At 38.9% G+C, this 12,034-nt stretch overlaps 1 protein-coding gene across 2 annotated transcripts; it reads right to left on the bottom strand.

Annotated features, from left to right (window-relative positions):
* Positions 1-260: 260 nt before the first annotated feature.
* kel (Kell metallo-endopeptidase (Kell blood group)) lies at positions 261-11,874 on the bottom strand. 2 transcript variants are annotated; one of them, XR_009778690.1, is made up of 19 exons: positions 11,764-11,874; positions 9,106-9,385; positions 8,704-8,997; positions 7,319-7,440; positions 5,135-5,293; positions 4,966-5,037; positions 4,690-4,878; positions 4,358-4,518; positions 4,150-4,267; positions 3,978-4,073; positions 3,800-3,898; positions 3,632-3,709; positions 3,370-3,476; positions 2,146-2,235; positions 1,993-2,060; positions 1,185-1,345; positions 1,012-1,101; positions 736-940; positions 261-588 (listed from the first exon to the last, which is right to left on the bottom strand). XR_009778690.1 is itself a non-coding variant. In XM_061717069.1 (18 exons), the coding sequence occupies exons 1-18, from the start codon at positions 11,788-11,790 to the stop codon at positions 794-796; spliced, it is 2,358 nt and encodes a 785-aa protein (XP_061573053.1). In that variant the 5' UTR covers positions 11,791-11,874; the 3' UTR covers positions 261-793. The 2 variants fall into 2 exon arrangements, 1 of the variants encoding a protein (XP_061573053.1); XM_061717069.1 differs by having other exon boundaries at positions 261-940.
* Between the last annotated feature and the right edge of the window lie 160 nt (positions 11,875-12,034).

The following is a 12,034-nucleotide window of genomic DNA, read 5'->3' as shown; positions in this document are numbered from 1 at the left end:
CTAATTTTCTGAGACAGTCCTGTAGGCTGATAATAATTTGACTTCCGGGGTGAATTAAGTTAATTAAACTTGATTGAATATGTCATTTTAAAAATAATTAATAGTCAAATCATCAGTCTTCAGGAGAATTATTTAGGAAAAACAGGTTTTAATATAAAGATGATCTCACAAAATTAGCCCCACCCTATACAAAAATAAAAAAATCCGACCCAGTTACTGTGGGTGTAAAGCATTCACTTCTGCTAGTAGATTCTGCTTTCTTTTCTCTTTTCAGGAAGCAAACAACAATAATAAGAAGAAATTTGAATTAAAATATGGCAACATATTATTTTAAAATATGATTTCCCTTTGAGGATTGATAAAGTATTATTCAGCTGAAATCAATTGAGCTAGACCAGTGATTTTACCCCATATAAATGAACACTGTGCAGTTAAATTGTTAATAGTTCCAAGACAAATACATTTATATTATTCATATGAAAGTTTGAGACCTGATGAGGTAAAATGATGCAACACGTTACAATTTTACTGCAAGACCAGTGAGATTTCTCTTGAATATTGATTTGTGCATACTGATGTCTTCCTCCCCTACAGACAAGGATACACAAAAAAAAATAAAAGGGGGAAAAAAAAGTCAAATGTTTGTTTTCCATCCAGATGAATACTTAATAAATTGTGCAAGAAATGCAGTTTGCAGAATCATAACAATTACGGCTAATACAAAAATGTATGTACACTTGTTTTATAGACCTCTACGGTATTTTAAGTCCGGTTTGTCGTTTGAGAAGATTCGTCAGCATGTTTGCACTGAGCTTTGCTGGGTTTTTAGGGAACACTGTAGGCTTGTAGGGCAAAGGTTAGAGTTGGCACAGATGACTGCAATCAAGAAAGACGGCTCTAAGGGCATGGATTCCCGGTGCGGGTCAACATCGCAGCTGACCTGTGAGAACAACATATTAAAACATTACTCAGGTGAAAGAAAATCAAACATTAAGAAAATGTGATAATTACCTGAGAAAAAGATGTGAGAAACAGACGAGTGTGAGACAGCCCTGAAAGGGAGGTGTCACCAGGATGGCCCGTTAGACTTTTATGATAAGCCTGAGAAAAGAAGTGCACCAAGTGTGGATACATGAGGTTTATGTTGTCACAGCCAGACACAAAAGTCAGAGGGGTTTCCTCACCTGTAGGGCCACCTGCAGTGCAGAGTATTGGACCCACACCTCCTGCTGTTGTGTTTTTGAGAGCGAAAACACTCCACCTCTGCCTGATTTTTCAGTCATATTGCGGTAGTGAGCCCACACACATTCCCCCACTGCTTGCACTGCCTGACTGTGAGAGAAAACTGCAGAAAAACACTTTAAATGGTGATTGCATTAAAACATTTTGCGTTCTGTTTCTGTTTCTTGAGGTCAGGAAAATAATGGATTTGGGCTTAAAGTTCTAAGTCTCAGCTTTTATTTGAGGGTATTTAAAAAAAAAAAAAACAGTGATTACACTTTTAATCAACATTAGATACTGCAAAATCAGTAGTTTAGAGAAAAAAGGGCATGGTTGTGTACAGAAGACTTTTCCTAGACATACCAATATCTGAATCTTTAAAATAATGATCCAAAATAATTAAACATCTGTAAAACATGATTTCATGGGCACATACTGTATATATAATTATAATATTTCCCTTCAGGAGTTAGGTTATTATAGAATAGAATAGAATAGAATAGAATAGAATAGAATATGGCATTTCAGTGGCGTTTAATGATGGTTTAACAGAAGTCCCTGAAAACTAGCTGCACATTTTAAAGAAGCAGTTCTAAAACCCTTCCTTCATTTTGAATGTAAATAACCTAAAATTGAGGCTGAAATTCTGCACATTTAGCCCGTACCTTTATAAAATAGTCACTGGAATGTGTATGTTTGTGTTTTTTAAATAGCATAACAAAAAAGTGTGAGTGTCAACATTGGGACAAATGTGAAGTATTGTATACTTACTCTCAGGCACTAAAAGATGGAAGATATCTTTGGCAACAAGGAACCCCACTGAACCATAATTCATAGCTCTGTAAATAAAAGGTTTAAATGTTACTATATTATTGAATGAATACTAGAAGCCTTTAATACTGTTTTTATTTCTGCACATATTACCTTGGATAGGTGGGATGGAAAAAAGGAGGAATGAACATTCCCATTGGAACATGGAGCTCATTACCGAGAAGAGAGGGTGTGACAGAGAAACTGAAAGAAATGTGAAAAGGGTTTTGTGTGCTTAAGGTATGGTAAGGCAAGTGTTTTTGTATACATTTAATGTACAAGACAATTCAATACAATTTATATAAAAACGTAAAAAATTAATTAAAAAGAAAATAGTTTACAAGCAGAAAAAATGATAATTAAAAACATACAAACATAAGTTAAAATTAGTAAAACATATGAGATGCAAGAAATAAATGAACTGAGAGTTTCTGCAGGCCTGATGCATTCTGGGAGTTTGTTCCGCAGGTGAGGAGCATGAAACGCTGCCTCACCGTGTTTGGGTTCTGGTGGTTCCGGTTGGTTCATGATGGACCAGGAGATCAGAGTTTGTTTTGGTCCTCGACCATTCAGAGATTTATAAACCAACAGCAGGATTTTAAGCAGGATCTATTCTGTGATTTACAGGAAGCCATTGTAAAGATCTAAGAACTGGAGGTTTTAGTGAGGACTCTGGCATCAGTTCTGGACTAACTGCAGCTGTTTGATGGATTTTTTAGGGAGACCCGTGAGAACAGCGTTACAGTAGTCCAGTCTACTGAATATGCAAGCATGGACAAGTTTTTCCAAGACCTGCTGAGACATCAGTCCTTTAATTCCCGATATGTTCTTTAGGTGATAATAAACTGACTTCATTACTGTCTTAATGTGGCTGCTAAAATTCAGGTCTGAGTCCAGAATCACTCCCAGATTCCTGGCTTGGCTTTTGGTTTTTAGCTTTATGCTTGAGTGCTGACTTTTAACAAACTTTCTTAACTTTCTTCTTTGGCTCAAAACACTATTAATTCTGTTTTGTCTTCATTTAACTGAAGACATTTCTGGCCCACCCATGCTTTAATTTGATCAATGCATTTGATCAATGTTTGAATAGGAGTGGTCTACTGGTGAGATGGTTGTATAGCTTTGTGTGTCATTTTTTACCCTTTTATCACCCAGTGCTCCTACTTAATGCAATCCTGAGCATTGCTCTCCTTCTGCCGCCCCCGGGAGGGCCCTGGACTGAGCTCAAGTCTCCTTCCTGCTTGAGGAGTGAGCACGCCCTTCTTTCGTTTTGAGTGAGTGAGAGCATATAAACACAACACAATTTAGTATTTATCAGCTTTAAGTTGTGACACTTACACATCAGTAGGCTCAGTCTGCGCAGTCAAGAGTGTCGTGCGTCTCTTTTGCCACAGAGACAGTAGCTGGACATAGTTGGAGAAGAAGCCGTGGGTGCTGACTGTAATCTGAAATCAAACAGGGGACTGAGTCAGTGGGGGTTCTTTATTAATGTGAATATTAATAACTCCACAATCCTTCATCAGCAGAGAGTGGGGTACCTATGATACAAAATATGTGTCAAAGAATGGCTATAAACTGTGTAGTCTGCAATATACTGTACCTCAGAAAAAAACAGATCAAGCTCATTTTCATCAGAGATCCTGTTTGTAGTCCATAGTCTTGGAATGAAAGAGTAAACCTGGAGAGAGACAAGCCAGCAAGATATCAAACCGCTGACAGAATGGTGATTGATGCATAAATAATAACCCAGGTTTACAACATCTGCTACCTTTTCCACGACAAGCTGAAAAGACTTCAAGTCTGTCCGCTTGAGTTCATGCAACGTGGACTTGAAGAAGAAAAAGACATTTTCAATAATCTTCTCTGCCTATTAAAGAGAGAAAAACTTTAAAAGACGTCAACCAAGATTTCTGCTGAATTCCTCGTGTGTCATGTTGTCTCCTCACCTCTCCGTGGGAGGTTCTTTTACTGAGAATATGTGTGAACACTGAGTCAAATCCTCTCTCCATCTCAATCACGCAGCGTTTCCAGCGAGGAGTTTCCTGATTTAAGAAAGTCCACGTGGTGAATATGTGACTCCAAATCATCTCAAAGGCATTTGAAATTTTGTTGACCAACCTCTCCAGCGTCTCCCACAGCTATGGAAAAATTCTTTGCTGTCTCCGAAAACCTTGAGTCCATGGCAGGCATCAGCTTGTCCAGCAGATTGAGGACCATATATGTATGAAGAGGACCGCTAAGTAGAACCAAATGAGAAGAAAGAGTCAAAAATGAAAAAAAAGGAAGAGTACTAAGATATTTGAAAATGTTTAATGATTTATAGTACCTAGTCTTATACTCCTGCTTGTTGAGCCACTTCTTAATGATGCGAGACATTTGTACGATGTATGGTAAGTTATGTAGGAGGACGTGATCTTCTTCGCTGAGAAACAGCGGATGGAAAGCTGTCTGCAGGCAGCCCAACCAATCAATGGCAGGGGCCTGTCTCTGTGGGAGTGTTTACATGCAAAAATTATGTTAGAGCAAATACAGATGCTTTAGATACATTTATTTATTGACACATTTGAAGCAAAAGTTGATCTCACAGGGCTTTACAATGTACTGTAGTAGTTTGTTGTAAGAAAAAAGTGACATCGGGGAGAGTTCAGCTGTACCCACCTGAAGTTCTTTGATGGTCATGCGTTGATGGAGTTGTCCTTTCAGCAGGCGATAATGTAGAGGTGAAGCAGCTACAGCAAGTTCAGAGGACAAAGAGATGAAGGTGCCCACATGGATCAAGCTTCTGCTCTGCGGGGATCCCAAGAGGGCCAGGTACTTCTGACATAAAGCCAAGAAGGGACGTAAAGTCTAGATGGAAAGACACATAGGCGCACTGTTAGCTTGATGCATGAATACTGATCTAAGTTGTTTCTGAATTCAACAGGGATTTCCAACCTCAGTTTTAGTTTCAGATTTCTGTGTCTTGGTGTTCCATTTGATTGGGATCATCAGATCTGGCTGATCAATCTGTTAGGAGGACAGTCAAGTTACTGCAACATCACCTATCTTGCTCTGCTCCTATGAGCATATATAAGTCATACACCATATTTGATCCAATACTGGCCTGTATGTATCTTTTAGTTATCCCATGGGCAGTTTCATTTGGGTCTTTGCCCACATGGAGGTTGAAGAAGGGGAAAGTGTTGTAGTCTCTCATTAATAAACCCAGGGTGGTGTTGAAATCGGCCTTACTCCACTGCCCTGATACTGCCCAACCTCCCAGCTGCAAGGAGTGAGGAAACAGCAAGTGGATTACAGGAGATTTAAAAAACAAAACAAAAAAACTTGACGGTAGCATGTGGTTTTGGCTTCAGAGTAGGTTAGATGAAAAACCAAAAATCATACCTACCGTATTTGCCGCACTATAAGGCGCACCTAAAAGCCTTTAATTGTCTCAAAAACCGACAGTGCGCCTTATATATGATCATTACGGTAATTTCTGTTACTGTAGTCAGGGGGATTGTGGGTAATGTAGTTGATGTTGCCTAAGTAACGGCGCTAAAAACGTCAGGAATCGTCACAGACGTTCAAGACAACAGCAGCGACGCTGACTCGCATATGGCGACTTTGACGAGACAGAGCAAAGCTGGTTTTTATTTTGTTAATAAAGTTTGATTTGATTTGATCTTTATTCATCTTGAACAAAACAATAAAATAAAAAAAAACACCATGCATCAACAACAATAATAAAACACAACCAGTTTTGTTCAAGAAGGGACAGGAAGAAGCAAATGCTTATCTAGTCCGGCCCCTTCTTGCAATATAAGAATATCCAATATATAAAAGAATAAAAATAGCAATAACAATAATAATACTAATAACAACAATAATACGTATATACAGTATAACGTACGGTACTTTTCTTCTTGTTTTTTTTTTGCATTTGCTGTAGGATTTTGTAGCATTTCCTGTAGCGCAGCTCCATCAGGTAGGTACGTAACTCAACCCCAGCCACTATAGTACGGTATCTTACCATATATTTAGTGCGCCTATAAAGCGGTGCGCCTTATATATGGAAAATGTTTTTAAATAGGTCATTCATTGAAGGTGCTCCTTATAATGCGCTGCGCCTTATAGTGTGGAAAATACGGTACTTTGAATTACCATCTGGTATAAATTTAATACCTTAGAATGAACTTCGACCTCTGTTTTTCACAGCAAAAAGTCTGAAACCCAGTAAGTAAATAAATACCAAAGGCCAAACTAATCTTGCACAGAGATTACCGTAGTTTAGAATCATGCCATTTAAGGTTTAACCATTTTAAGTCTCTCACATCTCTCACTCTGGACTGTTATTTGTTTGAAATGTTCTTCATTTTTCTAATTACCTAAAAATTGTGTTAGTCTGCAATTATAAAGAAATTATTTAAGCATTTCTGTTAAACATAAAACCCAGAACAACATTTTTAGTGTAATGTGTCTGACACTCCACTCCACCTGTTTAAGTTTGATATAACTATCAATCAATCATCAATCATTTTATTTATTTCAAACCAACAAAACCACAACTCTCGTACTACAAAATAAGAACAGAAAGTTACAGGACACAATTGAACAGAACAAACAACAATACCAACAAAAGACACTATAACAAAACAAAACAAACACTGTTTGAAAAGGGGATGGCAGAAGCAAAGCTTATTAATTTCCATCCCCTGCCAACACACATATAACAAAGACAACCATAACCCAAAGTTACTCCCTTAAGCCCCTCTTCCCCTCAATCATTTCATTTCTTTACATCAGTTTATCTCCCCTTCCCTTTTATACATTTCAAAGACTGCTTTTCTGCACTACACTAAAACTACACTTTTCTTCTGACATTAATATGACACAAAAACAAAATGTAATAATTATAGGACCTCACTGTATACGTGGAATGTTCTGGAGGCAGCCGTAAAACTGTGAAGACCATCGCTTGATTAGAAAGTGAAAACCAGAAGTGGAAATCCTTATTAGACGCCACTGGGGATTTAATAACTATAACACCTTGTGTGAAAGGGAAACTGCTACCACTCAGTACTGCAGATCAGCAGAGTACAGAGCTGATGGAGACTGCACACCATTTAAATGATCAATAATCCGTCAGCAGATATGTCCCTGCTTAGCTCCAGCAAGCTGGATAATGATGATGATGATCACCAACATCATCGTAACCTTTGTTTGTCAGACTCAGAGTCCATTTAAAAGAGATTGACCCAAGATATTTTATCCAATAAAATGAATTAAGCGATAGATATGATCATACCTTCTGAATGAGTGTGAGGAAGGGCTCTGCACCTGTGGTTTCCATAGATCTTGTGTCCAGGCAGGAATTGTAGAATTCTTTAGTCTTCTTGACGGCTGAACTATTTGAACTGTCGTTGGCCTCTGACAAAAACACAAACAGAACAGGGTTTCCTTTCGTCAGAGCTTTTCTGATGCTGATGCAACTCAATTGTTTTCTAGATTGTGTATTTTGGTTACCTTCACACACATCTTTGGCAATCACAATCACATTCCTGAATCCATTTCTTTTAATCAGAATATGGGAAATGTAGCTTCTTATGGTCTTAGATTACATTGCTTTCTTTTGCCATTTTCCCATCTGACTGTGTCGAGTGTCTTTTTTGTGAAGCAAGGCTCTGGCATCTTTAACATAAAGGCAACTGTGAGGGGGAAAAAAGTGTTTCCCATACTTGATGAAAGCCAAACTGCTTAGAGCAGCAGAATATAGCTTTGGCCGACTACAGGTGCAGTACTCTGCCCAAACAAAGATTAACAGTGAGAGCACCAATGTTTTGTCTACTAGAATGTATCATCCTCTACGTTTAAAAATCAGTATGCTCCTTTGTTACATTGTCATTCTGCATCGAGACGCCTGATGTATGTTTTGACCCTTTTTGCATGCACTTGTTTAATTAAATCTACCAAAATCTGAATCCTCTCTCAAGTCTTATTCTTGGTAACTTGGATACTCAGTTTTCAGTAGAGTTATTCACCTAGTTGGAAGGAATGTATTAAAGACTTTTAGCAGGTTTTTCCAAGACAGAAACATTGTGATCTGTTGGTTATCTGACCAAGGCCCTTTGTGCACAGTAACTGTGTTTGGTTGGGCAGATCTGTCTCGTCATGTCAGGGAACTCTTCCTAATAATTAATTTGATGTGATGGCAATTGAGGCTGTCAGGCTTTTGGATGTCTTTTTTTCCCATTCCCACACCCCTTCCTTGAGTTCTTTCTTGCAGTTGTTTTAGTTCTTTTGACCTCAGGATCACCAGCTGTGAGGCTCTAGTGTTTTACAGGTGTCTGTTTTTTTAAGTTTATGTTCAATACATTCATCAGGCACAGGTTGACTTCACAGAAACTCTAAAGCATTTTAAGTACCAGTGATGTGCCATAATTAAGAGTCTGAATACTTATGCAAATGAAATATTTGTTTCCCGGACCTGTTTAAGCTTTGGTTTTGACCAGAATTACATCTAGGACTGACGAGGAAAAAGAAATAAAGGAACACTTGAAAAGTAATTGAAGAATATTCCAACAGAACTTGAAAAAACTGTTCTAAATATTAACGTAGCTGCTAAATGATTTCAATAAAATACACAGGGGCACACACAGGGGGATCTGAAAAAGGCTGTAGACAGTGTCCTACCTAAAATTTCCCTGAGATGCTCCAGCAACACAGCTTTTCGACTCAGTATTTTATCCTCGTGCAGACTTCTGTCTTCTTTTTCTTCTTCTTGTCTCTCTGACCCGACTGACTTTTCCACCTGGTTTTGTGGATGTCCAGGTATGCCCTGACCTCTTTGTCTCCCCCCATTCTCTGGTGAAAATCTGTGTGATCCACATTTGAACAAGAAGTAATCACAGTGCTGTGTGAAAGGATCAGCAGATGAGGACAAGCGGTCCGCGGCCCTCCGACAGGCTGGAGAGAGACACGGAGTTGCTACAGGGACGAGCATATGGAGAGTTAGACAAAATGGTTTAATTCAGAATTCAATTCAGAATTCACTGTGTTGTGTTGTTAACTTATCGCACTTTTCTGAGGGCCTACCATTTTTAGTGCTCTCATCGTGGATATTGCAGGGCATGAAGTAGATCAGTCCAAAAGTGGCAGTAAATAGAATGAGGAATGAAATGAGCAGGAACAGCCTTCTCCGCTTTATCCACACTGGCCCTGCTTGTTGCTGGACGATTGGCTCTGATAGTTGCAGCTGCTGTTGCCCAGGTGGAGACTGGGGGTCTTGGGTGGGCAGTGGCAGCTGAAACAGAGCCGGAGGCTGAAGCTCCCTCTCAGGTTCTGGCTGTGATAGTGACTGGACAGATAGCTGAGGCTGGAATAGCATCAAAGAGAACAAGAAAGTATCTTTGCTCAAACAAAATTCTGCAAGTGTAATTAGGGCCCGAGCACTTACAGTGCGAAGGCCCTATTGTATCAGTAGGAGATTTTTCTTTTTCTTCCGACGAAATGAGGGCCTTTTTGCCCCCCTAAATGTGCCCCAAAAGTCACCAAATTTTGCACGCAAGCCAGGCCTGGTGAAAAATTTGATATTTAATGGTTTGCATTAATGGGCGTGGCCTAGTGGCTCAACAGCGCCCCCTAGAAAACTTTGTGCCTCAAGCCCCACAATACGGTTTGACGTACATGCACGAAAATCGGTACACACCTGTATCATGTTGCAATTTGGCGCCATGGCCGAAACCGAACAGGAAGTCGGCCATTTAGAATGAATCGTGTAATTTTGGCGCAATTTATGCCATTTCTTTGGCCGCTTCTTCGCCTGAACCGTAACGTGCACCCCGGTGTGTTATACATCTAAATGTGCGTCTCCATCCTGCGACAACGCGCATTTCTTTTCTCAGTCAAAAGCATTACCGTGGCAATGCTAGACACCAAAAAGTGCGCCCCCCCTTCATCTGATTGGTCCATATTTGATAGTTCCTACTTTCTGCCATATTTTTTTAATGGTTTGACATAAAGAGTCATGGGTGGTGTCATAGGACTTAGTTTTGAGTCCTTGATCTTTATGGGTGAAAATTTGCACGCGCGAGGGCCCGTTCATCGCTGCTTGCAGCTTTAATTATTTTTTTTTTGTGTGTGTGGAGATTTTCTTGTTGAATTTCACTTTCACAGTTCCTCCAGAGGTTTACACAAAAACAGTTAGTCCGGTAACATAGATGCTAGTGAGTAGTAATCAGCTGCTGCCCTCCAGTAAAAGACTGAGACAGAATGATGTTCTGGTAAGAGATGAGGACAGCTGTATCTCCAAAATCCACACTCAAAACCAGCCACAATAGCATTATAGCAGCATCATCATACCATCTCAAATGCCACATTGTCACCAAGTAACATGCCTCCTTCTAAGCAGCTGGGTGTACATGCACTCTCACATCAGGTGCAAGACAGTTTCCATCCACACTAAGCAGCAGAAACAAGGAGTAATAACATCAGTAAAACACTGCTAGTAATGTAGTTGTAATGAGACATAGGCCTACATCATATCAGTCCAATGTTCAGTATGAACTCTCATATAAGAACCGCAACAAATGTTGAACGTTTGATTGCTTGTAGCCTTTAAAGAAAAATGTGAGCTAATACATCCCTTTTTTCAGCTCTGAAATAAATCCCAAAACATTTATTATCAAAATAACTTCAGATAAACTGTCCTGGAGTCGACTGGTTGATTCATGTAGCCCATTCGTTCTAAAGTATTGAACTTAAACAAAACAGTGGGCTTCGTGTTCATGAATGCAGCTTTTTGCGCAAGTATTTAGGTGAGGTTTTCATTTTGCCTTGTATCACAAACAAGTATAACTCTCGGGAACTGTAGAAGTACCTGGTGCTGTTGTAGTGAGGCAATTTTGATCACTGAGTTTTACATAGTTGTCTCGTTTTCACATTGGTGTTTTTTTGTGTGTAATTTTTTACACAAATACCCATCTTCACTACTGATGTCTTTAATAATTGGATATTGTAAAGACAAGGTTTGCTTAAAATGACAGCATATGGAGTGTTAAAATTGAGAAATTTGATTTTTTTTTTACCTTTGTCTTTTTTTTTTCCTTATCTAAGTATTTGGGAAATGAGGAACTCAACTCCTGTCTTGTGAAATGTTTTCCCTTTCTTGCTTGATACAGAATTTCAGCTATGTCGTGTTTTTCTTCTCATGGGGTGGGGTGACCGCTTTACACTTTAGTCAGACCGATTCAGCACTCTGGCAATTTTTCTGCAAAGCAACTTTGCAGTATTTCATTGTGAATGTAGTTTTGGTGTGACTGTATCAAAGCAGAAAAGGGTTGATTTTGCCGTTCCTGTCATCCAGATGTTCGTGTATATCCATAATGCACAAATAGAATTTCAAATTTTGTTCTTCTCAAATCACATGTATGTTTTCCACTTTGCCTCAATCTCAATTTCACACAAGGTCCCAAACTTTATGACAATGAATTTGCATTTGTATTTCTATTCAATAATTTGAAAGTACACCATAAATACCCCATCCTTCTGAAGTGGTAAAAGTTACTTGAAAAAATGCTGATTAAAAACATTTGCAGTTATTTTTTGGCAATGCGCCTATAAATATTATTTGCACAGACTGCACACCCAAAATCACCTCAAAACCATATAACTTGGATAATTGTATTTCTCTGCTCAAAAATCTACTTGCTGCATGAACATCATTTCATGATATATGTTTTCTTGAGATCTTACCTCAGGCTCTATTGGAGTTTCACTCATTCTTGCCCTCTGTTTTTCAAGTAAGTTGTGTCCTGTTTTTTTCTTTTTTCAAATAAATGCTTCACACGTGTAACTCCTCCTGCTGTCCCTACGTCAAACAGCTGTCATCTCAGCTCTGTATCTCTTTTCACTCACTTCTCTCCTCATAACACACTGATAAAAACTACTCTGCAAGCTTCCTCCTTTCCTCCAAAATGAAATTCAGATAAAGTGAAGACTAAGGGTCTTCTCTCCATAGATAGAG

This window comes from Cololabis saira, chromosome 3 (assembly GCF_033807715.1).
Source record: "Cololabis saira isolate AMF1-May2022 chromosome 3, fColSai1.1, whole genome shotgun sequence".
Lineage (NCBI taxonomy): Eukaryota > Metazoa > Chordata > Actinopteri > Beloniformes > Belonidae > Cololabis > Cololabis saira.
The sequence above is the reverse complement of the archived record's forward strand: the minus strand, read 5'-3'. Positions and strand labels throughout refer to the sequence as shown.

Bases quoted from the DNA above. Each gene is read 5' to 3' on its own strand.
- kel (XM_061717069.1), bottom strand. From the start codon at position 11,790: ATGAGTGAAACTCCAATAGAGCCTGAG. The intron at 4,519-4,689 runs GTGGGTACAGCT...ACACTCCCACAG, and splicing joins TGACCATCAAAGAACTTCAG to AGACAGGCCCCTGCCATTGA. The intron at 1,102-1,184 runs GTGAGGAAACCC...TTCTTTTCTCAG, and splicing joins CACTGCAGGTGGCCCTACAG to GCTTATCATAAAAGTCTAAC.